Source organism: Caretta caretta, chromosome 1 (assembly GCF_965140235.1).
Source record: "Caretta caretta isolate rCarCar2 chromosome 1, rCarCar1.hap1, whole genome shotgun sequence".
NCBI lineage: Eukaryota > Metazoa > Chordata > Testudines > Cheloniidae > Caretta > Caretta caretta.
In genome coordinates, this window is record NC_134206.1 from 45,875,812 (window position 1) to 45,899,762 (window position 23,951).

The window sequence follows — 23,951 nt, forward strand, 5'->3', positions numbered from 1 at the left end:
GCCAAGCTCTGTGAGGAAGTTTAGGCTGAGGTTTATGCTGTACTATTATTTTTGAGTTACCAACAAACCCAAGCTACTAGAAGGGGATGAGTTTAAACACTCAGAATCTGTGTCCTCTTTTGAAGATGAGTTATACACTCAACCTATCTATTCACCAACAAAATGATGTATTCCTGGAAGGCTAATTGATTTTAAAAGTCCCTATGTAGAGACATTCATTTCTGTATATGAGTAGTATGGTCTTAAAATTAAAAGTTTGACAATGAACTGAATGACTTTGTCAGTAGATTAAAAAATGCTAACTGCAAAATCAGATTAGAATCCACGATGGATAACACATGAAGTAACAGACTGAGCAAGGCGTAGGAAGGGAAGAAGGAGAACCTGGGGAACTACAGACTGGTCAGCCTCACAGCAGTCCCTGGAAAAATCATGGAGTAGGTCCTCAAGGAATCCATTTTGAAGCATTTGGAGGAGAGGAAGGCGATCACGAACAGTCAACATTGATTCACCAAGGGCAAGTCATGCCTGACCAACCTGATTGCCTTCTATGATGAGATAACTGGCTCTGTGGATATGGGGAAAGCAGTGGATGTGATATATCTTGACTTTAGCAAAGCTTGATACGGTCTCCCACCGTATTCTTACCAGCAAGTTAAAAAAGTATGGATTGGATGAATGGACTATAAGGTGGATACAAAGCTGTCTAGATTGTCGGGATCAACGGGTACTGATCAACAACTCAATGTCTAGTTGGCAGCCGGTATCAAGCAGAGTGCCCCAGCGGTCGGTCCTGGGGCCCATTGTTCGTTTTTATTAATGATCTGGATGATGGGATGGATTGCACCCTCAGCAAGTTTGCAGATGACACTAAGCTGGGGGGAGAGGTAGATGAACTGGAGGGTAGGGATAGGGTCCAGAGTAACCTAAATAATTTGGAAGATTGGGCCAAAAGAAATCTGATGAGGTTCAACAAGGATAAGTGCAGAGTCCTGCACTTAGGACAAGAAGAATCCCGTGAACCGCTACTGGGGACTGACTGGCTAAACAGCAGTTCTGCAGTAAAGAAGGTGGGGATTACAGTGGACGAGAGGCTGGATATGAGTCAGCTGTGTGCCCTTGTTGCCAAGAAGGCTAATGGCATATTGGGCTGCATTAGTAGACTCATTTGCAGCAGATCGAGGAAAATGATTATTCTCCTCTATTCGGCACTGGTGAGGTGACATCTGGAGTACTGCGTCCAGTTTTGGGCCCCCCACTACAGAAAGGATGTGGATAAATTGGAGTGAGTCCAGCGGAGGGCAATGAAAATGATCAGGGGGCTGGGGCACATGACTTACGAGGAGAGGCAGAGGGAACTGGGCTTGTTTACGCTGCAGAAGAGAAGAGTGAGGGAGGATTTGATAGCAGTCTTCAACTACCTGAAGGGGGGTTCCAAATAGGATGGAGCTCGGCTGTTCTCAGTGCTGGCATATGACAGAACAAGTAGCAATCGTCTCAAGTTGCAGTGGGGGAGGTCTAGGTTGGATATTAGGAAACACTATTTTACTACGAGGGTGGTGAAGCACTGGGTTACCTAGGGAGGTGGCAGAATCTCCATCCTTAGAGGTTTTTAAGGCCTGGCTTGACAAAGCCCTGGCTGGGATGATTTAGTTGGTGTTGGTCCTGCTTTGAGCAGGGGGTTGGTCTAGATGACCTCCTGAAGTCTCTTCCAACCCTAATCTTCTATGATTCTAAGACAAACAGAATTTGTTTATATGCATGAGTAAGAAACTAAGGTGACAACCAGGGTTATTCAATGTAGCATGAGCTCTCCTAGGGCTGCGTAACAAACACCCAGCCAAGAAAGAAATTTTTGCTGGTGGACTTTTGCTAACTACAGCCCAGAACATAAAACATTTTAATTGCAACACTTGTTTCTGTTTTATAGCATCTAAAGTCCGGTACATGCTAATAGTGGAGACACTAAAGTGTGTAAAAATAACCTTAAACATTCAGCTATGGTACATCAAACCTTCTTATGTGAAAGACCTTTGTGTCCAATGGCATTGCTTACTCAATACAGCTATCCTAACTTGTGGCAGTAACTGGTGTTTGAGGCTGTTGATACAAATACATACACCTCCCCCATAGGTAATGTATTTTGCATCCCAGGCAGGGAGTTTGAGAGGTGCCCACTGCCCGAGGATTAGATGGCACGCAGGCCAGCCTCTTCGTGAGCTATACATCAGGTGCACAGAGTGTGTTCGCAGAAGGAGCCACAGTTGATCCTCTACACAGGCTGCCCAGGGCCACTTCCTTCCTCCTCCAATGGCTATGGACAGGTGGGCACACAACAGCTCAGGGGTAGACACTGGACTCGAACCCACAGCTCCAGGGTCCCAGCCCGCTCCCCTAAAGCAAGTCTCCGCCTCCTTCCTTTAGCCCCGACCACTCTCTCTCTCTCACAAGGATGAGACGCACAACAGGCTACAGCGCCTGCGCACACTCTTTTGTCCCAAGGATCACCGCCTCCTGGCTGCGTCCTGACGCTCGCCCAGGAGCACGTGACGCCCGCGGGCCGACACGCCTCGTACGCACGCGCACCCACACAGCGTAGCACGGGCCAATCCGACGGCAGCGCACAGAGGTCAAGCGGGCGCCCGCCGGAAGACAGGCGCCGAGAGGGGACACGAAGACGACGCCGGGCGGCGCCGAGAAAAAGAGCGCATCACGTGGTGTCAGCATGGCCGGGGACGAGGCGGAGGCTGCGGCGGGAGCGGCTGCCGAGTGCGTACAGAGCCGGCGGTTGCCTGTGCGGGGCCTTGTGGGGGAGGCGAGACCCCCCGCGGACTGTGCCAAGCGCTTCATCTGCTCCTTCCCCGACTGCGAGGCCACGTTCAGCAAGGCCTGGAGGCTGAACGCGCACCTCTGCCGGCACACGGGGGAGGTGAGAGCGCGAGGGCGGGGCCGGCAGGCGGGGGGGCACGTCTGGGGTGGGGTGGGGAAGTGGGCGGAGCCAGGGCTGGCGCGGGAGGGGGCGGGGCTGGGGCGAGCTGGCCACCTCTGGAGCCCTGCTCTGGTGGGGGTGGGGGTGGGGGGGTTGTGTTACTCAGTGTCTCTCACTCCAAGATCCCAGAGCTGTGGGAGCCGCTGCGCTGCCAGGGCAGGGTGAGGATCCAGGCTGACCTGCCAGATGAACCAGCAGCCCTGGTTTGCTGCCCACTGGGGCCATGCCCCTGAGGCCTCACACTCTAACATAGCCCTGGGGAGGGGCAGCAGGGTCTAACTGGGCATTTTGCAATGGCATAAGGCAAGAGTTGGGGGATATCAAGAAGCTTTAGGGCCAGGAGCAGAGCCATCTCTTCAAGGCGGTGACTTATTTCAGCAGGAAACAGCTCAGAGAAAGTGATACACAAGGCATGCAGCACTTACTGAGCACAGCTCTGTAAATGGGCACTGGGACTCCTGGGTACCATTTATAACTTTGTTGGGCAGTATCAATTTGGAAATCACAATTTTCACGTGAAAAATCTGGTGTCTGCTGTTGTCACAAGCAACTGCTGTGATTACTGTGACTGAAAGAGATAATAAAAACAATTCCTTGTTTTTTCTCATCATTTTATTTTGAAGGTTTGGCAACACCTCAAAGGTGGTTTCACTTTTATTGAGGGTGCACACCCTTCCCTAGGCTCTGCAAGAGGATGTTTATCATTCATAGTAGCAGCAGAACTTAAACTGGAAGTAACCAAGTCACAGACGAGTGTGAATTATTGGGGGGGGGGGGTGACTGAGCATGTTTGGTGATGCCTTTCTAAACATAACAGAAGAACACACAAAACACTAAATTGCCTTTTAAACTAAAAGGATTTTTAAAAAATCCAGGTATAACAAAGGATGTTCTCTCAGAAAATCGATTTTAAAAAAATTGTAATTTTAAAAAAGCCCCCACTCACATTGCACTTTAACTTCTCTGTGCTTTAGTCTTCTCATCTGTGAGGTGGTGGTATGCTTCACTTGGATCCTGATCCTTCAACTGACTTTGAACAGACTCCCTCCCCTGTCCTTTCCCCTAGTGAAATCATTTGGGGCTCCCTGGGATTGCATAGTCCATTGCAGGATTGGCAACATATTTCCACAGCGCTTTACAAACCTCTGATAATTCTTCAAGTTCCTTGGGTGAAAGAATCTATAGAAATAGCAAGCATTGTACCATGTTAATAGCCTCCAATAATTTAAAAGGACGCTATCTATTTGAAATCTAGTGAGTTAAAAGTAGATCCAGGTCCTTCAGGTGTCTGTCCTCCTACCAAATTTTGTGGCTTAACCATCAAACTTCCCTGTTTTTATTTATTTTTTAAGTGTGTGCGCTTTCCCATGTGGCTGTGTGGGGGAAAAAACACACAAAGAGGAAAACTAACTTTAGTAAAAGTGACTATACTCAAAATGCTGTCAAATACACAATGTAAACAAAAACTGCATTAGTATTTTTCTCCGTCTTTCAGTTAGACTATTGTAAGATCACCCTGTGCTAATTTTGAAACATTAATTATCTTATAAGAAACTTGTCTGAACTCTAGAAATAAACTCAAAGGCTTGTGGGTACAGATTTTTGGCATTTTCTTAAATTAAAAAAAAAATCCAGATTAAAGTTTGAGACTCTTCTTTTTATCTAGGAAAATATTTTAAATGGGTTCTCATAACAGTTTGTGTGTGCAACCTGAGGATATAAAATGCTTTAATTTTCTAAAGAAAAAATTTATGCACATTAATGAATTTTTTAAAACATTTTCTGTAACTGTTCATGATTTAACACTGACTACCTGTGCCCTGTATGCTTTGATTTTTTTCCCTCATGGTTCTTAAATGCGGTGATGTTTATATTAAAAAAAAAAAAATCACTTGGTTTCATTAATATAAGGGCAGCTTTTCCTGAAAATCAGTCTCCTAAAATAACTTACTTTTATGATTTTTAAGCAGTGTGTGTCTCTCTCTCTTTCTTTCTGTCAGAGACCATTTGTTTGCAATTATAATGGTTGTGGTAAAGGTTTCACCAGAGACTTCCATCTTACCCGCCACTTTCTTACGCACAGTGGAGAAAAACCATTTGAGTAAGTATTGTACTCATTTCCTTCAGGCACTGAAAAGATGATTAGCTACTGTCCTATAGAAACAAACTTAAATAGAAAACTTACATTCAGGAAAGCCAAACAAAGTATAACACTAATATGATTTCAGTGTCATGGAAACCAACACAAGCTGGCATGCTGCTTCAGACTAGTGGGCCATGTAGCCTAGTATCCTGTATCTGGCAATGGCCCATACCAGATGCTTCAGAGGATGGTGGGGTGGGGGGAATCCATAGTAGATGTTTATGGAATACCCTTTCCTTCTAGCACCAAGTTGTTAGTGATTGGCTTGTGCAATGATGCCTGAGGGTTCTAGTTTATCTAATCTAAGGTAGCTTTGCATGTTCTCAGGACAAATACCAAATCCTTTACTGGAATCCTACTAAGCTCTTGGCCTCTCTTTGCTTTGATCAGTTTTAAATTTTTCTTTGTTTCATTGGATGCCCCCTTGCTTTTAGGTTGAGAGAAAGTAAATAGGACTGCCTGATTTACTACCTTTGATGTTCCATTCACTGTCTTATGGGTGTCTTTTTTTTTTTTTTTTTTTTTTGGCCTCCTTTCTCAGATAACTAGCATTAACCTTTTCAGACTCTTCTAGTGGAAGTCTTTTCATGAGATGTGACCAGAACTGAAACAATGTTTAAATGACACTGTCATTTAAACTTTCCTATACTACTAAAATCTTCAGAAATCACTCCTTTAGTTTTGTAATATATTAAAAATGCATATTGCCATGTACAAAATTTTATGTGCCTGACTAACTAGAGTTGGGTGGGAAATTGTTTTCCTGTCCCAGGAGAATTTTTGAGATTTCATAAACTTTCCTGTTCCATAAGCAGATGAAACAAAGACGTTTTAAAGTTGGTTCCCTCCCCCCACCACAGAAAAACAGAATGAGACACTGTTGTCTGATTCAGAGCAGGGACTTGACCCTTGGTCTCCCACTTCCCAAGGAAAGTTTTTAATCAAATTGGGTAAATTCCCATGGAAGTTTTGATTTAGCGAAAATGACGTTTTCTGAACAAAATCATTTTGTCAAAAAATTCCCAACTAGTTCTATTACTAATGCGAACGGGGGGATGTAGCTATGTATTTCTTACTCTTAATGAGGTCACTGAAGCAACTGTGTAAATAAACTTATCAAGTAATTCTTTTACCTTTTTTTGCAAATGAACCAAATTGAAAATGCAAAACCATATTAACTTGGTCAGCCAGGTCTTTTGTGCTAAACAGGACTGGGCATGGACAGAACTTGGAATACGAAGAGAAACAGGTTCGGTAGGATGTTGGTGATTCAGCCGCTAGTATTTTGTCTGTCAATTAAGAAGTGAGCCAATGTCCCAACATAGCTAGGGAGCACTGCTGCTGAAAGGCCCCTCTTTCAAATGAGACATAAAACAGAGAACACTGTTGCTTGTGTAAATTTGTAGTGTTACTGTTGGCTGTTTAAACTACCACATGTTGCTCCATTTCAGTGTGTGAAGTGACTTCTATATGGTTTGAACTCTCTTGGAGCTTTCAGGATGAAAGAAACTGTACAGTGATAAGACTGTTCGTTTATTAAAAGATTTCAGGAATTTTTAATACCATAATACTATTAAACACTCCAACTTTTCTAGCGCTAAGTACAAACTGCCAAGAATTGGTGTGGGTATGTGATGGTCTGGGAGCCAGGAGCCGCTAAATTTTAATTTCTGTGCTCTGACTGGGATTTCCACTGTAGCCTTAAATGAGTCACTTATCTATATTTTAAAGATAAAATGGCAGGATAATACTCCGTGTATATAAAGAATTAAACTTGTTGCTCTAGTTCTTTCCCTTCACTCTCCTGATTATCTGAATACAGTATTAAGAAAATATAATTTATTTGCAGGTGCACAGCTGATGGTTGTAATCAAAAATTTACAACAAAATCAAACTTGAAGAAGCATGTTGAACGCAAGCACGAAAATCAGCAAAAGCAGTATGTAGTAAGTAACTCTTGCTAATATATGCTTAGCATTAAACAGCCTCCACTTAACATAGTTAACCAAATATTTCCAATCCTGAGTGCATGTTCAAGTGTTGTTATAAAACAGTTGCATATTTGGTACTGAATTTGTAATATTGGCAAAAACCTGTGGATCATATTGACCTCTCTCTAATCATAACCAACTTAATTTTCCAAACAGTGTGACTTTGAAGGTTGTAGCAAGTCTTTTAGAAAACATCAACAGCTAAAAGTTCATCATTGTCAACATTCCAGTGAACCTTTTTTCAAGTAGGTGAATAATTTTAATAAACTGTAGATATTCCCATGTACAATATTTAAATGAAATAAGATAAGAGATCTTCAATGTAGGTGGATGATACAGGATACAAATAATCTGCATTGATTATGGACTTTTTATATGTAAACATGCTTTCCTTTTTATTTTTAAGGGATGCTGTTAGGTTAACTTCAGGTTTAACAGCTTACTTCTTTCTGCTCTACAGACATACATACACACGCATGTGTTGAACTATCCCTTCACTTTGTCAGGCTATTCTGAGCAACAGTCCTGTGCTCTGTAACTGGAAATATTTTGCACATTTAATGCTTTGGATTTGTTACAGCATCATCCAATTGTATAGTTTAAATTTTACATATAAAGTGTAATCCATAGGTAGAATAGCACTTTCCTTTACCACGTTGGCTCCCCTGCCTGCTTCCCCAGCAGGGAGTAGCTGCTTAATTAACACAGGTGAGTGGTGAGCAAAAGTGAGTTAGGTGTAAGGACACAATTGGTTCGACTGAAAAGCACTACCTTTGTGGAGTTGTACGTCTCCATTAGCAAAGCAAAACCCGTATTAATTGATGGAAGCAAAATTAGGTCTATTTCTTATAGGTGGAATTTCCTTATGAGTTCCATTGTTACTTCTAACTATATGTAGCATAACTGAAGGAGGCAGCATAGTCCACTGGCTAGATTATAAGAATAGGAGACAGATTCCTGTTGGTTTTTCCCCACTCTACCCCCAGCTCTGGTATTGACTTGTTGCATTGCCTTGGATGTATCATTTAACCTATCTCCATTTTACAGAAGGAGAAACTACCTCACAGGGATGACATGAGGTTTAACTAAGCTTTTAAAGTCTGGGATGAAACTTGTATATACGTAGAAAATATTTCATAATTAAGACATAAAGCTGCAGCTGTTGAGTGGATCAGGCTTATCAGAGCTGCACTGTGTAGTGTTCTATTTTATTATAAAAATATAGAGAATCTTTTTTTGAAAAAATACATTTGATTGCACCCTTCTAATTGCTTTTGGCTCATTAGTGTCTTTGTTTTGCCTTGTTTGATTGTTTTTAATGTGTTTAACACCTAGATGTAGTCATGAAGGATGTGGAAAACATTTTCCTACTCCAAGTAGACTAAAACGGCATGAGAAGATACATGAAGGTAATCTAGTTCTCCCTCTTGCTTCAGTCACACTGAAGTACCACAAAAATAGCTTGTTTTTCAGTGTAGCCTGGGGCCTTGGAGATCTACAACCAGATCTAGACATGGCCCTCACTTCATGAACCAAATAGCCTAAATTGACACAAAACAGCACAGACTAATTGGATAGCTGGCTGAGGTGTAATTATAGGGTGTTGCAGGATTCTGTGTGTAACTTCACCTTTAATGTAAGTGAGAACATTCACAGGCTTGGCAGAATAGCTCCAAGTGTTTTTAGTCATACTGCTCAGGTGGGTCCTTCCCAGAGCACGCTTTCCTTCCCTCTGAGATTATTTTGATGTGATGGTCTGGTGGTTAAGGCACTATTTTAGGACTTGGGAGACCTGGATACTGTTCTCTGTTCTGCCACATGCTTCCTGTGTAACCCTGGGCAAGTCACATAGGACTCAATTCTTACAGTTATTAAGGGGCCTAAAAATGCAGATGTGGGATTTTTGAAAAGTGCCCATGTGCCTAACTCACAACTTCTGAAAATTGTACTAGGCACCTGCATACCTCTAAGATTCTGCTCTGCTCAGCATTGCAAGGTATAAATGACACAACAGTTTGCCTCATTTTCAAAAGTGATTTAGGTACATGCTGAAAGTTAATGGAACTCAGAGCAAGACTTAATCTCATATGCAAATTTAGGAACTTTAAGTTCATGCCCACATCATCCATACAGGGGAGTTACAGCGCTTTGGTGCACATAGCTATTCACACCACCTTAGCCCAAATTGCAGGGCAGTGCAGATATGCCTTGTCTCTTTTGAAAATGAGACTTAATTGGCTGGCATTTGTGCCTTGCAATGCTGAGTAGAGAAGTGCCTAAATATCTTTTAAAATCTGGGCCCTAGCCTGTGACTCCATTCCTCATCTGTAAAATCGTGATAATAGTACCTGCCTACCTCACAGGGAGGCTGAGAATGAATATATTAGCTCCTGAGGCACTCAGATAATACAGTGATGGGGGCCATATAAGTACCTAATTTAAGATACAGTTGTGCTCAGTTTTAACTCCTCAGTCAAATGACTTAAACCTCATTTAATCATGCCTAATGCAAACTCGTGTCTTGGCAAATCAAAGGTTGGTATGTGGCTGACACTGCTAGAATGAAAGAGGATGACAATCCCAAAATCTAGGTACAATTCCAATAGCTTAAGTATTGTAGGCCCAATATTTGGTTCCAGTCAGATTTACAGTGTGAGTGCCTAAATGTGCTGTTCTGCCCCATCTCAGTTCTTAGTGAGAAGCCATCTAAGAACTGAGGATAGTCTGGGTCTTGCACTCTCTGCTGACTGCCAACAAAGGAGCTAATTGCAATACCACTTCATAATGAGGTATCTTAATTCAGAATTGGACTGAACTACTCATTTCACATAGGACAAATAGCCAGTGGCTCTTGGCTGCTATGAACTTGGAAGTATGCTATATAGGTAATTGATGCTGTATCTGTGTATCCTAGCTAATTCTCTTAATTTGAGGGCTGCAAGGGTTAACACGAACATACTCTAGCAGCCTTACACACTGAGCCATGTTGCACATGCTGTGGATTTTAGGTATACGTTAACAAAACAGATCTCTCTATATAGCTTATGCACTTAGCATGAAAACAGTGTGGCTACATTAGCATGGTTATCGAAACTTAAATTGTACATCTTCTGGTAAGTGTACAACTCCTGTGTTGCATTCCATTTTCCTGCCTTGAAAACTGAATTGAGTAAAGGAGGGGCAACTTCAGACTCTTTCTGTTAACTGTATCATGGTAGCAAATTTCATTTTTCTAAATGAAAGAAGTTGCAGACTTTAGTAAGTTAGGGAAAATCTCCAAAATCATGAGACTTGCATTGTGTCCAGCTCTCTTCCTGCTCTGACAGTGATGAAAGCGCTTTTTTTTTGACGGGGGGGGGGGGGGGGGAGGGGAGATGTTAATCTCCTGGTACACTATCTCAGCAGCTGCCTTTGCCTGTTAGGCTGTGTGAGTCTACAGTGATGTCCAAGTGGGAAAGGGATTCATTAGCCTTAGTTAAAAATCATTCATCCACTTAAAGTTTTAAGATTGAAAAGTGTCACTCTATCCAATTGTTCAAAATTCTTCCTTTTTGAAAAAGTCAGTTAAGTGGAAACTTTTCTTTTTGTGGGAGAGACATGTAAGAGGAGGTCTGGAAGAAGATGGGGGGAGTGCTCAAAAACCTCTCACACTCAGATGACGCATTTCCTTAACCGTTCAAGCATTGGAAGTTAAGAATGACGTTGTTTCACTTATCTTGGACCTGTATTGAGCAGGTATATATGTGTATCTAACATTTAGTTGACTGTTCTCTAGCAAATTAACACTTTTTAGTGTATTTTCTAAACCTAAGCCATGTGTTTAATAGGATATGCATGCAAAAAAGACAACTGTTCATTTGTTGGGAAAACATGGACAGAACATCTAAAACATCTGAAGGACAGTCATGCAGGTAAGCTCAGTAAAACTTGCTTTTACAGTTCTTTACAGTGACTTAAGTTCAGTGCTCTAGGGTATTGCATAAAAACCCAAATACTAACTTAATCCTTCCGTTAGTGAATATGAATTGCAGACTCATTCTAAGGACGGATTTGAGTTATTTAAGTCAGAACCTTCATTTGGATTTTTTTGAGTAAATTGCCCTGTTCTTGTTTTTCACCTAGAGCCAGTAATCTGTGGTTTATGTTCTAAAACATTCAAACGCAAAGATTACCTCAGACAACATCAGAAAACACATGCTGAAGAAAGAGAAGTATGTCTATGCCCAAGAGAAGGTTGTGGGAGAACTTACACAACTGTGTTTAATCTTCAGAGCCATATTCTTTCATTTCATGAGGAGAAAAAACCATTTTTTTGTGATTATGCTGGCTGTGGAAAAGTGTTTGCAATGAAAGTAGGTATTGTAGATTGCCTTAAAATCCAGAGTATCCTCTCTTGGGTCATGTCAATATAACTTTCTTCTCAATTGCAGCAAAGTCTTGCAAGGCATGTTGTTGTACATGATCCTGACAAGGGAAAGCTGAACTTAAAAGTAAGTCAAGTACTTCTGGAAACACCTCTGAGCCATTTCCTTTCACTTCAAGGAGCAAAATGTAAATTAATTTAAACACATACAATTACGTAAAATGTCTTTAAAATTGGAATCTAGTCTAGCTACTATATTTTATGTAGGCACTCTGAAGACTTCTGAATTTAAATACTGTAAAGGAGGGCAAAGATTAATTTTGAGTGTTCCAATTATCAGGATTTTTTAATCTAAAGTAGGAAGGCTGCTAATTCTGTACTGTGAATCTCTTATAAGGCAAAACAAACTCGTCCTAAACGAAGTCTGGCCTCTCGTTTGAGTGGATATATTCCTCCTGAAGCACAGCGACGAAAGGTTAAAGCGGCAACAGAAAATAAGGCTCTGAATAAACCTGCAGAAAATGAGTTACTAACTGTTGAAACACTGACACTGCACTAGAGACTTCTGGGGACAACTTCAGTGAGAATTGACAATTTGCTTTATTATCACATGGGTCAGTTCATAATGTCTTATGTAGAAAACTGAATATTTTGTTTTGTAGTCAATCCAGGTGGTTAAAATCACTGCAGTTCACTTGACTCAGTTTCATTTCCATGCTCCTCCTTCAGAATGTCTGTCTGTTTTTCTTTTTCCATTTTCCTGTACTCACTAGCTTCTTTGTCTGACATGTGTCTCAAGACACATGTACTCTTTCCTTCTTTAACTACTCTTGGCTGGGATAGGTAAGTAGCTTTCTCAGGCATAGTCGCAACAATCTGATCAAAGAGAGCCAGCTGAAAACAAGGAAAATAAAAATTTGATTATATTAACAATTGGACTTAAGCAGGCAGCTCCTAGTAATTCTTCAGAGTAAGTGAAGAGATTAAAATGTTAAGTCTGCTCTACCTCTGTGGCAGTTTCTTACAGTTAAGCTGATACCCCATTATCTCTGTGCTGCACTCATGGTCCAAAGCAGAGCTAATCACTTATGTCTTGTCCTAGTTCTCTTTTACTCTACTCATTACCACAGAACGTGAGGCTTTTAAAGTGCTGGAGCCACTACCCAATCTCTCCATTTTAGAAAGCTGTCTGTTTTCAGTGGTAAAGTTCCAGTAAGCACCTTCTCCTTTATAGCCATATTATCTTTCCACTTGATTCTTAAGTGAAATTATAAGCATACTGTGACCATGAACTCCTTTAATAGAAAAGGTTAGCCATACAGTTGCAGCCGTAGACTCAACTAGTGACTGAGTGAAGGAAACATTTATAAAATAAGTTATAAAATGTCAGTAGTAGAGAACCTGTCAGGGGTAGGGACAGTGATTTTCTTTAGTCTGAAAGTCAGTCTTAAACTAATTCGTAATGACTGAATTGTCATGCAAGATACTGTTTTGTACCTGCATGAGTAGGGGGAGCCCTATTCTTCTCACTCTTACATGCAAAAAGCCCTTTATTAAATCTGTATCAATAAAATTTTGTTCCCCTTTTAAAATAAATCATTAATATTTACACACAAGAATTGCATCCCAGGGAACCATTAAGGACTGTTCTCCTAAATTAGCAAATAGATCCACTATGATCAGAGGTAAGTCACTGCAAAATAAAGTGTACTGAAAAAAAAGCATACCCTAGAAGCCACCCATTGACTCTCCGGTAAACGGCATTGATAAAGAAGGTACTCCACTAGGAGTGAGGAGGCAGAAGCTGGATGCTTTGCATTTGTCAGCAAGGTGGTCAAGTACAATAAGCTAGCTTTCATGCATATTTGTGGAAGGGAGTCAGATTCCAAGGCCAGAAGGGATTATTTTGATCATCTAGCCTAACCTTCTGTAGAACAAAGGACATAAAACTTCCCCATAGTAATTCCTTTTGAACTATACCATCTCTTTAAAAAAATCCACTCTTCCTTTAACAAATTGCCAGTGAGGAAGAATCCACCATAATCCTTGCTAAATTGTTCCAACAGTTAACTACGCTCATTCTTAAACAGCTAAACTTAATTTACACTCTGAATTTCTTTAGCTTCAACTTCCAGATTGTCTTACTCTACACCAACTATGCAATAGAATAATGCAGCGTTAACATTTCTAGACAACAGTGTGAGATTTACTTGTGTAAATGCATTGTTCAAACTATCTCTGTGAAGAGACCATTAGTCTTGAAGAGTGGTGTCTGATAAATGGAAATAGCTTCACTTAAAAGGAAGCAGGTTTTACCCTCTGTACTAATGTCACAACCATTACTTTTTTACTGATAAGAGGTATACTATCAAAGGAAGAAAGCAGTATTATTCCTGGAAATACTTAGCACTGGTCACCTTATTTAATACACTTGGCTGATCAGACATTTTAAAAAAACCTTACCATCTTTTCTGGTCCATCTGCAACATTTCGTTGCTGTACAGAAATTCTGACATGATGCTTCTTATCAATCCACTGCTGAATCTGTCTAATTTTGGTCTCTAAGTCATGTTTTGCAATAGCTGCAGAAAAAGTTAACTCCTTCAGCTGAACAGGCCCTGTTAAAATATAACCAATAATATATAGGCTTCAAATTAATTTTTGTAGTGTTCTAATGTACTGAGGCTACTGGGAGTTTTATTGTTTTGTTTTTTGGAGGTGGGGGTAGGGGCAGAGGGGAGAAAAGTACAGATCAGATGTCAGACAAGTGTCTTCATTCTAAAGAACCCATCTTGCCTACTTCATTAAGGGTTCCCTGTCTTACCAGTTTATCATTCTTTTTGCACCACTCCACAATACCTTATGTCCTCCTATCTTGCTCATTACCAGGCTGTCTCCTCCTATGCTGCTCCTTGTGCTTGGAACATCTTCCCTCTACCATTATGGCAGGTCTTTCGTCCTTCAACATCCCTCTTAAAGAGCTCTTTTCCATAAGGCTCATAACCATTAACCAATATTAAATTAGAGGGTTTTGGGGGAAAGGATTACAATCTTAAAGTTACCATTTCTAGTCACTTAGTCCCTGTTTTTCAGACTAACCAGGTTTGGTCAAGGTCTGTCTCAGATAAGGCTGAGTACAACTCAAGTACTTAAATAAGGCTGTTCCAAGATGTACCTGCCATGAAATGTATGAATTCCTAATTAACCTTTTTATATTTAAAAAAGCAAAGTGTTTTCCCATTGTATAGTTAAGCGGGAAAACTTTTAAAAATTAAGTCATCCCCCTCCACTCCATCTCCGGTTCTGTTTCAAAAGATCACACAGCCTTGAATTCTGTTACAGATAAGAAGTCCTTGTAATAGCATAAACACAACTCATTCTCCTCCCACCCTCTGCGCATGCTCTTAAATATCCATTGTTACAAACTTCTTTTTTGTAGGTGTTTTAACAAGAGCTAACCAAAACTCTTACAGTGGGGCTACTGCTGTAGCTCACTTGCCTCAAATCAGTAATAACTAGCAGAAAACTTCAAGAAGTATGAACAGTTTCTTTGTTTGCATGAGGATAACGTAAGACAGTCAGACATCACTATATACAAACACCTGCTCTAAGTGCTCCATCTTGCCAAGCTATTAACCCAATAATTTAAATTACAGGTACAGAATGATTTATGAGGAGAAATTGAATAATTTTGGTTATTTTATATATAAAAAAGTGGAAAGGTCCATTTGGAACACTGTAAATACATTGTTGCCAAGGCTTCCAGATTTTCTCTCCTTTATGTTGAGCAATGTTTTGTGACGGTCAGTGGCAAAAGTATGCTTCTTATAGATATGGCATATTCAGTTGCAAAAGCCGTATGTCATTTATGAAGTTTGCATTAATAAAAATTATCATTTAAGAACAAAAATTCACTATGAATGCCATGGTACCAGAATCTAGGTCATTCATTTATATAAGTACTTAATACCAGAAGCCAAAATATAAATTATGAGAGCATAATAGAATGGTTTTCTGCATTAACAAGACAAAACCAATTTTTGCTTTTTCAGCATGCAAATCCAAAATAACACTGACCATGATGACAGTACTCTTGATTTACATTGATGTAACAAACAGGATTTGATCTACTGTCACTCCTTCTGATACAGCAGTTTTCAAAGTGTTTAATATTAACAAGACACCTACCAGCTTTTGAACTTGCTTTTTGCTTCTCTCTACGTTTGAGCTGCTCTTCATGAATCTGCTTCCCAGTCATTAGTCTGTACACTGGAGGCTCTTCATTTTCACGCAGTGGAACAAGCTTCAGATCACGATCATTCATGAGTCGAATCACATCTCCTCTGTGCATATTTCCTAAGCTGTCCCCATTTTCGCTAATTACATGAAGGATCCGCTGAGGAATTTTCCTCCCAATGCTTCCAAATGTTTTTTGGGCATTTGGGTTTTTTTTCTTTCCTTCTGATTTCTTTTCAGCTTCTCCAGTTGTACAAAATGATTTTGTAGGTACAAACATAAGTCTCCTTTTAGCACCAGCCATCACCATCAATGCTTGAGAGAATGTCGTCTTTTGCATAGTTTGCATCAAAGGAATGTCAAAGTATTTATTTATGCAAATAGTTTCATTCCTTGTGGCTTGATGTATTAATTTCCTTAGACAAAGGGAAGCCATTCTGAGAAAGTGGGGAAAAAAGAAAAAAAACAAACTTCTAGTCATTAGTTAGAAAGACCTAAGTCAAGGTTGGCAGCCCTAATTCTTTAAACTATCCTTTAATTTGTTTGCAAAGTCATGTATTTTTTGATTTAGTAAGACGCAAGGTGCACAGTCATCAGCGACCCTACAGTAAAAGTGTTCATGCAATAGAGAGAGAAGGTTTGGCAGGGAAACCATTTCAAGCTTCTGAAGGGTCATATTAAATGGAGGTTTTTTCCAATATTTTAAAATGTAGGGTCTAAACTTACTTTAAAGAATCCCAAAGAGTTCTGTGAGCTAGCTGATTTACCATTGTAAGACCAGATAGTTTGCCATAGGCCAGAGGTTTGTTTTTTAAATACAAGTCTCAGCATTTGAAGTTACATGCACAAATGAAGAAAGTTGGATGGAAAATCAGACAGTACCTCCCTCCTGGTGCTGCTGGCACCCTGCCTGATTAGAATATTTTCTTTCACTTATACTACACTGACTCAGGTCCACCAAGACACCCAAGAGAAGCTGAGGTTTATGCATCATATCTCTGCAAAGTCCTTAGAAGTTCATGTCTCTGAGGCTTATAGGAGGCTTGGAACTTAAAAGAATGAGACTTCCATGCAGAATCTTTGAAGATGCAGTTAAAACCTGACCTTTACCATACCTGTAGTCAGCCCATAGAGAGGAGCACACATTTATCCCAGGGTTGAAACTGTCCTTTATAAAATATAGTTATATTATATATAACTGTCCTAAATACAACCTATTTCTTACATCACTGACTCAAAATAATAATAGTTTATTTTCCTCAAAATATGAGCTACCCCAACTTAATCCCATATAAGTAATCAAAGGAGAATACTTGGCAGTTTTGCTGTGATAGGGGCTAAGTCCTATTGTCATTTCAGTAACTAAACTAGAAAGCTCTATCATCTAAGTTCAGACAAATATGCAGTAATATTAGAGCACAGCTGCATCTATATTAGTGGTTTAACTTGTCAGGCTATATTATTTTGACAGAAGTTGAAAATAAAGATTTGCTATTGATAGTGTTTAAAAGTGTCCACAGTCTTTACTGGTTTCAGAGTAGTGAGTTAGGACAATATCTTGATGTTTCTCCCTACTCCTCCAAAGGCATTTAAAGAGCTTACATAGAGAATGCACTCAGCCAAGAAACCAAGGGGTGTGGGGAGAGTGCATTTTACAATGGCTATCCAACCATAGCTGGTTAAAAGCTTTTTTCTGTCCAAGGTGATGTTTGTGAAGCAGGCAGACTGGGGAGAGGAAGGTAAGGTAAGAGTTTGCTACAGACATATGGAATGGAGCAGCATTTCATAGAGTATGTCTACGCTGCAGTGTTAGCCCAGGCTCAAGCCTAACCCCCCTTCTGTCTACACAAATTGCACTAACAGAGGGCTCAGACCCAGGCTCCCAGGACCCCACCAGGGTGAAGGGTCTGAGCCTGAGTCAAGCTGGGACTCTGGATTCAAACCCTTTTGCTTTGCAGTATAGACACAGTCCTAGTAGATGCATGCTCTGGAAGTCTGCCAAAAGTATCCTATGGGCCAACTTTCTTTGTCCTCTGAACAGTCAAGTTTGGTGGACAGTCAAGTTTTCCCACACCGCACCATGAACAAAGGGCTAGAGCGGCCACATTTTGGGAGGGCGCTAGGAAGTCTGAGATATGGTTGGTTGGAGTTAGGCCCACATAATGTAGTGTAGATGCCAGAAACCCCAGGTTGGAACCTAAGGTTCAACAATTCCTAACCTGAGGTGACAAATGAATGTAGAGGCTCAAGCCCTAGGTTAACAAACTCAAGGTCTGCTAATCCTGTACTTACATTGTAGTGTAAACATATCCTAAACCACATTACTCCATGACAGAGGTTCCAGGCTGTGGATAGCAAGCAGAGATAGGTGCTTAAGTCTGCAAGAGGGCAGGGCTTACAACACACTCTTGTCCTTGATGTCTCCTATTGCCTGGTTTAGGCTGCTCCCTGCCTAGCATACTGGCTTTTGTGGATCCCACTCTCAGGTCCCTTTCTCTCCACATGTATTGTATAGGGAGCCTACGCATGTGTAGCCCCAGGTTAGGCGTTGTAGCTTGGGTCCAAATCTGGGCTCCAGCATCTAAAGTGCACCATGTGGGCCTGAGTGCAACCACCCATATCCTATAGCACCCTCCCAAAAAGTAGCCCCTCTAGCCCAGTGAGGGAAAACTTGACTGTACAGAGAACAAGAAAAACCAGCTTATGGGATACATTTGGTGGACTGGCAGAGCATGAGTCCTGTGGGGCTACATCTACACAGTAAAGCAGTGGTTCCCAAACTAGTTCCGCCACTTGTGCAGAGAAAACCCCTGATGGGCCAGGCTGGTGTGTTTACCTGCCGCATCCATAGGTTCAGCTGATCGTGGCTCCCAGTGGCCGCGGCTCACTGCTCCAGGCCAATGCGAGCTGCTGAAAGCGGCGGCCAGTACGTCCCTTGGCCCGCGCTGCTTCCAGCAGCTCCCATTGGCCTGGAGCAATGAACCACAGCTACTGGGAGCCTCAATTGGCCGAACCTGTGGTCGCGGCAGGTAAACAAACCGGCCCAGCCCACCAGGGGCTTTCCCTGCACAAGTGGCAGAACAAGTTTGGGAACCACTGCACTAAAGCAATAGAGTTGAACCCTGGGTCCTGGCTTGACTCAGGCTCAGGGTAGGTCTATACAGTAAAGAAAAACCTACAGCTGGCTTATGCCAGCTGACTCAGGCTGCAGGGCTGTTTCACTGCAGAACAGACTTCCAGGTTTGGGCTGGAAGGTGGGCCTAGAAATAAGTCTACACAGCAATGCAACAGCCCAAGCCCTGCCAGCCGGAGATGGCAGCCCCTGTGACAGTGTGTAGATGGAAGGGGGTTAGGTTTGAGCCTGAGTTTAAACCCTGGGCTTACACTACAGTGTAGACATACCAATGGTGTGTGCCGAATCAGGGCCTATGGTTGGTACAAGTTTTGAGATGACTGTGTCTCTTACTATGATGGGGAGCCTATTGTGTTAGCTGATTAAGCACTTAGTAAGAGGCAGTCCCTATGCTCAAGAGCTTTCACTCTGAATAGACAACAGAGAAGGGTCAAACGGGAAACAGAGATTCACTGACTTGCCCAAGGTCACACAGCAAGTCAGTGGCAGAACCAGGATTAGAACCTGAGTCCTCAGTCCTATCCCCTACCCACTGCACCACATTGCCTTTCATCTAGTGTACCTGATTATAAAGAATGTCACATGCTCAAAACCAAAATGTATCCTCCATCCCAAAGAACCTTGTATTACTTCACTGTTAATTACTGATCAGAAAAATGAAACTCCTGCTACCCCAAACATACATATCATTTCAAACTTTTTAAATGCCATATCTGCCCCCAACCCTCCCACAGCCCCCATTTGCTGGGGGAGAGAAAAGTATCTTTTACATCAATGGATTTTGCTGCTTATGTTTCTGGTGTGGTTGCATATTTTGCTGTGTGTGTGTGTTACAATCTCTGGGAAGGACCATGCACAGCAGGGAGAAGGTATTTTATTATGAGTTTTACAGTGTCTGGGGAGGGTATGTTGCTGTGTGTGTATGTTGATGGGATACAAGTACATGCTGAGTGCTGGGATGAGGTACTTTGCTGTGTGGGAGTGTGCATGCACATGAGCAGGGAGATTTTTTTTTTCTGTGCACAAGTGCACTGGGAAGAGGTATTTTGGGTGCATGTGTGTGTGCTGGGAAGGAATATTTTAGAGATGGTGTGGGAGGGAGTATCTGGGATGTACCTGCAGGCCGGTGGTGGGAGAGGGAGTCAGGGTGCACTGATTTAAATTATTGATTTTAATCAACTTTTCCATTTATACTTCAGTTCTTTTCTAAAGAAAAGTACAGTCTCATTGGTTGATATAATCATAAAAAATATACTGATTTACAACTAATTAGAGCCTTTATATTAGATTTGGTACTTTTTTTGTTATCTAGTAGAGTACACTATATATACATGTACTTAAGCAATTATTTCATTTAATGTTTTCAGATTCTTATTGATTGTACAGTTTTAGTATGTTAGAGAATAGTGAATAATATATTGCTTATTTACTAGATAATTAACTTTTTGCTCATGACTTGTCAAGCTGCATTAGGATGGTAACAAATTTAATTAAACAGAGGAAATAGCACACAAAATGTATTTTTATTAAACAAAACAAGCCGTTAATATAGTACTTGAACTATTTTGCCATATTTATAAAGCTTGATCTCAAAAGTTAGAGGTTTTCCCCAATTCTTTCTTTATCAAGAAAAGCAGACTTTAACTCCAAGTTTTGATAGACGCTCATAGGTTCAGCATATTTATTTTTTCTTTAAACGTTTTAAGAGATTATAATAAGTTTAGGCTTTACCATAATTTGTATTAAATTCAGATATTTTTAAGTTTCATTTTTTAAAGAAAATCTTATAATTTAAACAACAAAATAAATCCAATTTAAATAAAAAAATCTGATGTTTTTAATTCATTTTTATCTACCCAAGAGAGGGTATTTTGGGGGCATGTGCTGGGAGGGGGTATTTAGGAAGGGTGCTGTGAAGAGTGTGTGTACTTTAAAGGAGTATCTTGGGGGTATAGGGCATGGAGGGATCTTGGGTGCTGGGAGGGATGTGTGTCCTGGGAAGAGGTATTGGGGGTGTTGGGATGGGTGTGTGTGCTGGGAGCGGGTATTTTCGGGAGGTGCTGGGGATGTATACTGGGAGGATATATTTGGAGGTGCTGGAGGAGTGTGTGTTTTCTAGAGGGAGTATTTGGGGGGTGCAGGAGGGGGTACCAGGAGGTGCTGGAGAAGCGTGTGTACTTGGAGGAGTGTCTGGGGGGTACTGGGAGAGGGTACCTGAGGGGTGCTGGAGGACTGTGTACTCGGAGGGGCATTTGGGGGTGTACATGTACTGGGAAAGGAACCGGGTGAGTGTACTGGGAGGGAGTACCGGGGGGGGGGCTGGAGGAGTGGGTGTACTGGGAGGGGCATTGGGGGGTACTGGAGGGGGGTACGTATACTGGGAGGGGTACCGGGTGAGTGTCCGGGGGGGGCACTCCCGGGGTGGCGGGCAGTGTCGCTCTCCGGGGCTCCCTCTCCCCCTGGCAGGGCGGCGGGGGCAGGCCCGGGACGCGGTGCCAGCACCTCAGCGCCTCCCTTCGGCCCCTCCCACACCGCGGCCCCGCCACCCCCGCCCGGCCGGGCTCCGAGGCCCCGCGGCTGGGCAGGCGGCCGGGCCGAGAGGCGCGCTGCGGCGGCGCTTACCTGCTGGGGCCGGGGGATCCGGCAGCGGCTGACGCGGGGCGGGCGGCGCCAGGCGGGGCGGAGCTGAGCGAGCTCGGGAGGCCGAGGGCGGCCTGTGCCCGCGCGGGGGGCGCGCGGCGGGGTTGTGCGAAGAGCCGGGGTGTCTGCTGAGAACGGGGGCGGGGCGGGGCGGGGGGGGCAACGGCCTTTGCTGCGGGGACACTGGGCGCTGCAGCGTGTTACTTAGTCTGGGGGTCCCGTGTGTGACGCGGAGGTTACGGGGTTCGCGCGCGTGTGATGCATCTTGGGAACCTCTCTCCGGCCGCCGCTGCGCTGTAGCTTTGTGCCGCTGTGTGTGCGCCCCTGCTGGCGCTGAGAGGGACTGCACTGGGCGGGAAGCATGCACGTGTTGGGGCAGACGCACGCACGACGCAGGCTGTTGCAAGGCGACTGACAGCAACCTGGCTGGGTCCTGTAGATCAGGCCTTAGTGTTTAGAAATGACCAACTGTTTTACTAAATAAATACATAAAAAAGGAAGAGAAGGGGATCCTGGCCTTCACCCCTCCCTGACAGAAAATTGCAACCTTTTGATTTTAACTGATAAAGGAAATGGGACTGGGGGACAGTTTTCCTTTTCTATCTATAGTGGAAAGTTTGCAGTCATTGCCTCAGTTCTTGCAGTGGGTTGAGGAAATTTCGAAGTCATTTTATGGAGCTTTTGCAAAATTTGTCAGTGTAATTTTTGTGTGTCTGTGATTCTTCAGAGAAAATACAGTGTGTGCAGCTCTGTAGAAGAGGAAAAATCTTTTCTAAATCAATTTCAAATCTGAACCCCATGTTCAAATGTTTGGGGTGTCTATGAGCATCTCTAAAGCCACTACCTTAGATTCCTTTTTAAAACTCATCTGTATGGTAATGAATACAGAAAACTGCCACTCATGATAATGGCAAGGTAGGTGGCAAGTTGTGTTAACTGCTACAGCTAAAAATCATACATCCATCTATTCTATGATAAAACAACCTATTGTTTTTGTTACCTTGCGTCCCAGTCTCCATCACTGCCTGCTTTTCTGTTTCATCTACCTGTCGTTTAGCTTGTAAGATCTTCAGGGAAGGAATTCTCATTTACTATATCTTTGGACAGTGCTTAGTCCAGTGGGCCCTCAGTATGAAGCTATTGCAATATAAATTATTAATAATAATCCTTTTCAAGACCCCAATTGCATCCTTGAGAGAGGAAAAGACTCTGCCCTAGGGAAAGGAGTGACAGAATGTGATTGATACTGGTTTTTTTCATTTGCAGAAGACAAAATATTTTCCCCTTGGAATTCAGATTAACCTACAGAGGTGTGGAATTCGAAAGTGCCAGCAGCTACGGAGGATAATTTTGGCTGAAGCAAAAAGGATTGAAGTACAACTTTATTTTTGAACCTTGGACTATGCAATGTTAAATAGGGGGAGATTTTCAAAGGCCCAAATGACAGTGCCTTTGAAAATCTTCTTCTACCTGTACAATTTTAATGTTAGTATGAGCTATAAAGCAGAGGCAACGCAAGGGGGGAGGACATACAGGGTCATGTGCCCCCAGAGATTTCTAACTTGCATTTACAACAGTTTCTAGATCAGAGATTTTCAAACTGTGAGGCATGCCCCTCTGGCATTAAAACCTCTGTTAATCTGGCACTAGCCCCATCGGTATGATGAGGGCAAAGCAAAGAGGAACCAACTAGGCATCTACCAGCACTGGGGGGCTTGCAGGGTGGAGCCATTGTAATCCAGGGGGCTCAGCATGAGCAGCTGAGTGTTGGGGCTCTCCATGGAGCTGGGCAGCACACTGGGGGTAGGCAGGGCAGTTGGAGCAGGCAGGGCAGGGCTGTTGCTGGTGCCTGGCAGCAGGGAGCTGGGCTGGGAGGGAACCAGCATATCCATCCCCACCTTCCCTGAACCAGCCGTGGGTGCTGGGCTCCGCAGCAACTTCAGCTGCCATGGAGCCCGTCCAGAGGTGGCTCAGCAGGGGAAGGTACCCTCTGCAGGAGGAATGGTGCCGCACGTGGCTGCTGCTTTGGGCACAAAGCCTAGGGGACAGAGCAGCCCTGTGTTCCCTGGGGCCTGGGCCAAGTGGGGCAGCGGCATGCTAAGAGGGCACTAAGCCCCTGTCCGGGGGGCTGCTGCAATGACTGGGAGTTCAGGGCAGGAACAGGCTGGAAATTGCTTCCCCCCGCTTTAGCACTTATCTGAGGGGCAGAGAGGCTTCCCCATGCCAGTGCTGCATGAGGCTCCAGGTGGCTTGGCACATGTAGGGCTTGGCTCCTCCTGGGCAGTGCCTCTTTGCTTAGAAACTATAGGAGTCAAGAAGAAGATTGCTGCTTTTTTGTGAGTCAAACATACATTGTTCATTATTTCCCTAATGATCACCTTGCTGTGCATGGCATCTACTGCAGCTGGTAGGAGAGGCGAGGCATGGAGCAGTCACATGCCCCTTCAGAACCTTTA

The 23,951-nt window shown here is 42.8% G+C and overlaps 2 protein-coding genes across 2 annotated transcripts; one reads left to right on the top strand and one right to left on the bottom strand.

Moving 5' to 3' along the window:
• Nucleotides 1–2,572: 2,572 nt before the first annotated feature.
• Nucleotides 2,573–15,396, top strand: GTF3A (general transcription factor IIIA). Its single transcript, XM_075127566.1, has 9 exons — nucleotides 2,573–2,929; nucleotides 4,990–5,090; nucleotides 6,982–7,078; nucleotides 7,280–7,368; nucleotides 8,459–8,532; nucleotides 10,951–11,034; nucleotides 11,246–11,475; nucleotides 11,554–11,613; nucleotides 11,884–15,396. The coding sequence occupies exons 1-9, from the start codon at nucleotides 2,726–2,728 to the stop codon at nucleotides 12,043–12,045; spliced, it is 1,101 nt and encodes a 366-aa protein (XP_074983667.1). The 5' UTR covers nucleotides 2,573–2,725; the 3' UTR covers nucleotides 12,046–15,396.
• Nucleotides 12,068–21,794, bottom strand: MTIF3 (mitochondrial translational initiation factor 3). The gene is made up of 4 exons (XM_048846325.2): nucleotides 21,478–21,794; nucleotides 15,675–16,159; nucleotides 13,950–14,104; nucleotides 12,068–12,380 (listed from the first exon to the last, which is right to left on the bottom strand). The coding sequence occupies exons 2-4, from the start codon at nucleotides 16,156–16,158 to the stop codon at nucleotides 12,168–12,170; spliced, it is 852 nt and encodes a 283-aa protein (XP_048702282.1). The 5' UTR covers nucleotide 16,159; nucleotides 21,478–21,794; the 3' UTR covers nucleotides 12,068–12,167.
• Nucleotides 21,795–23,951: the final 2,157 nt, after the last annotated feature.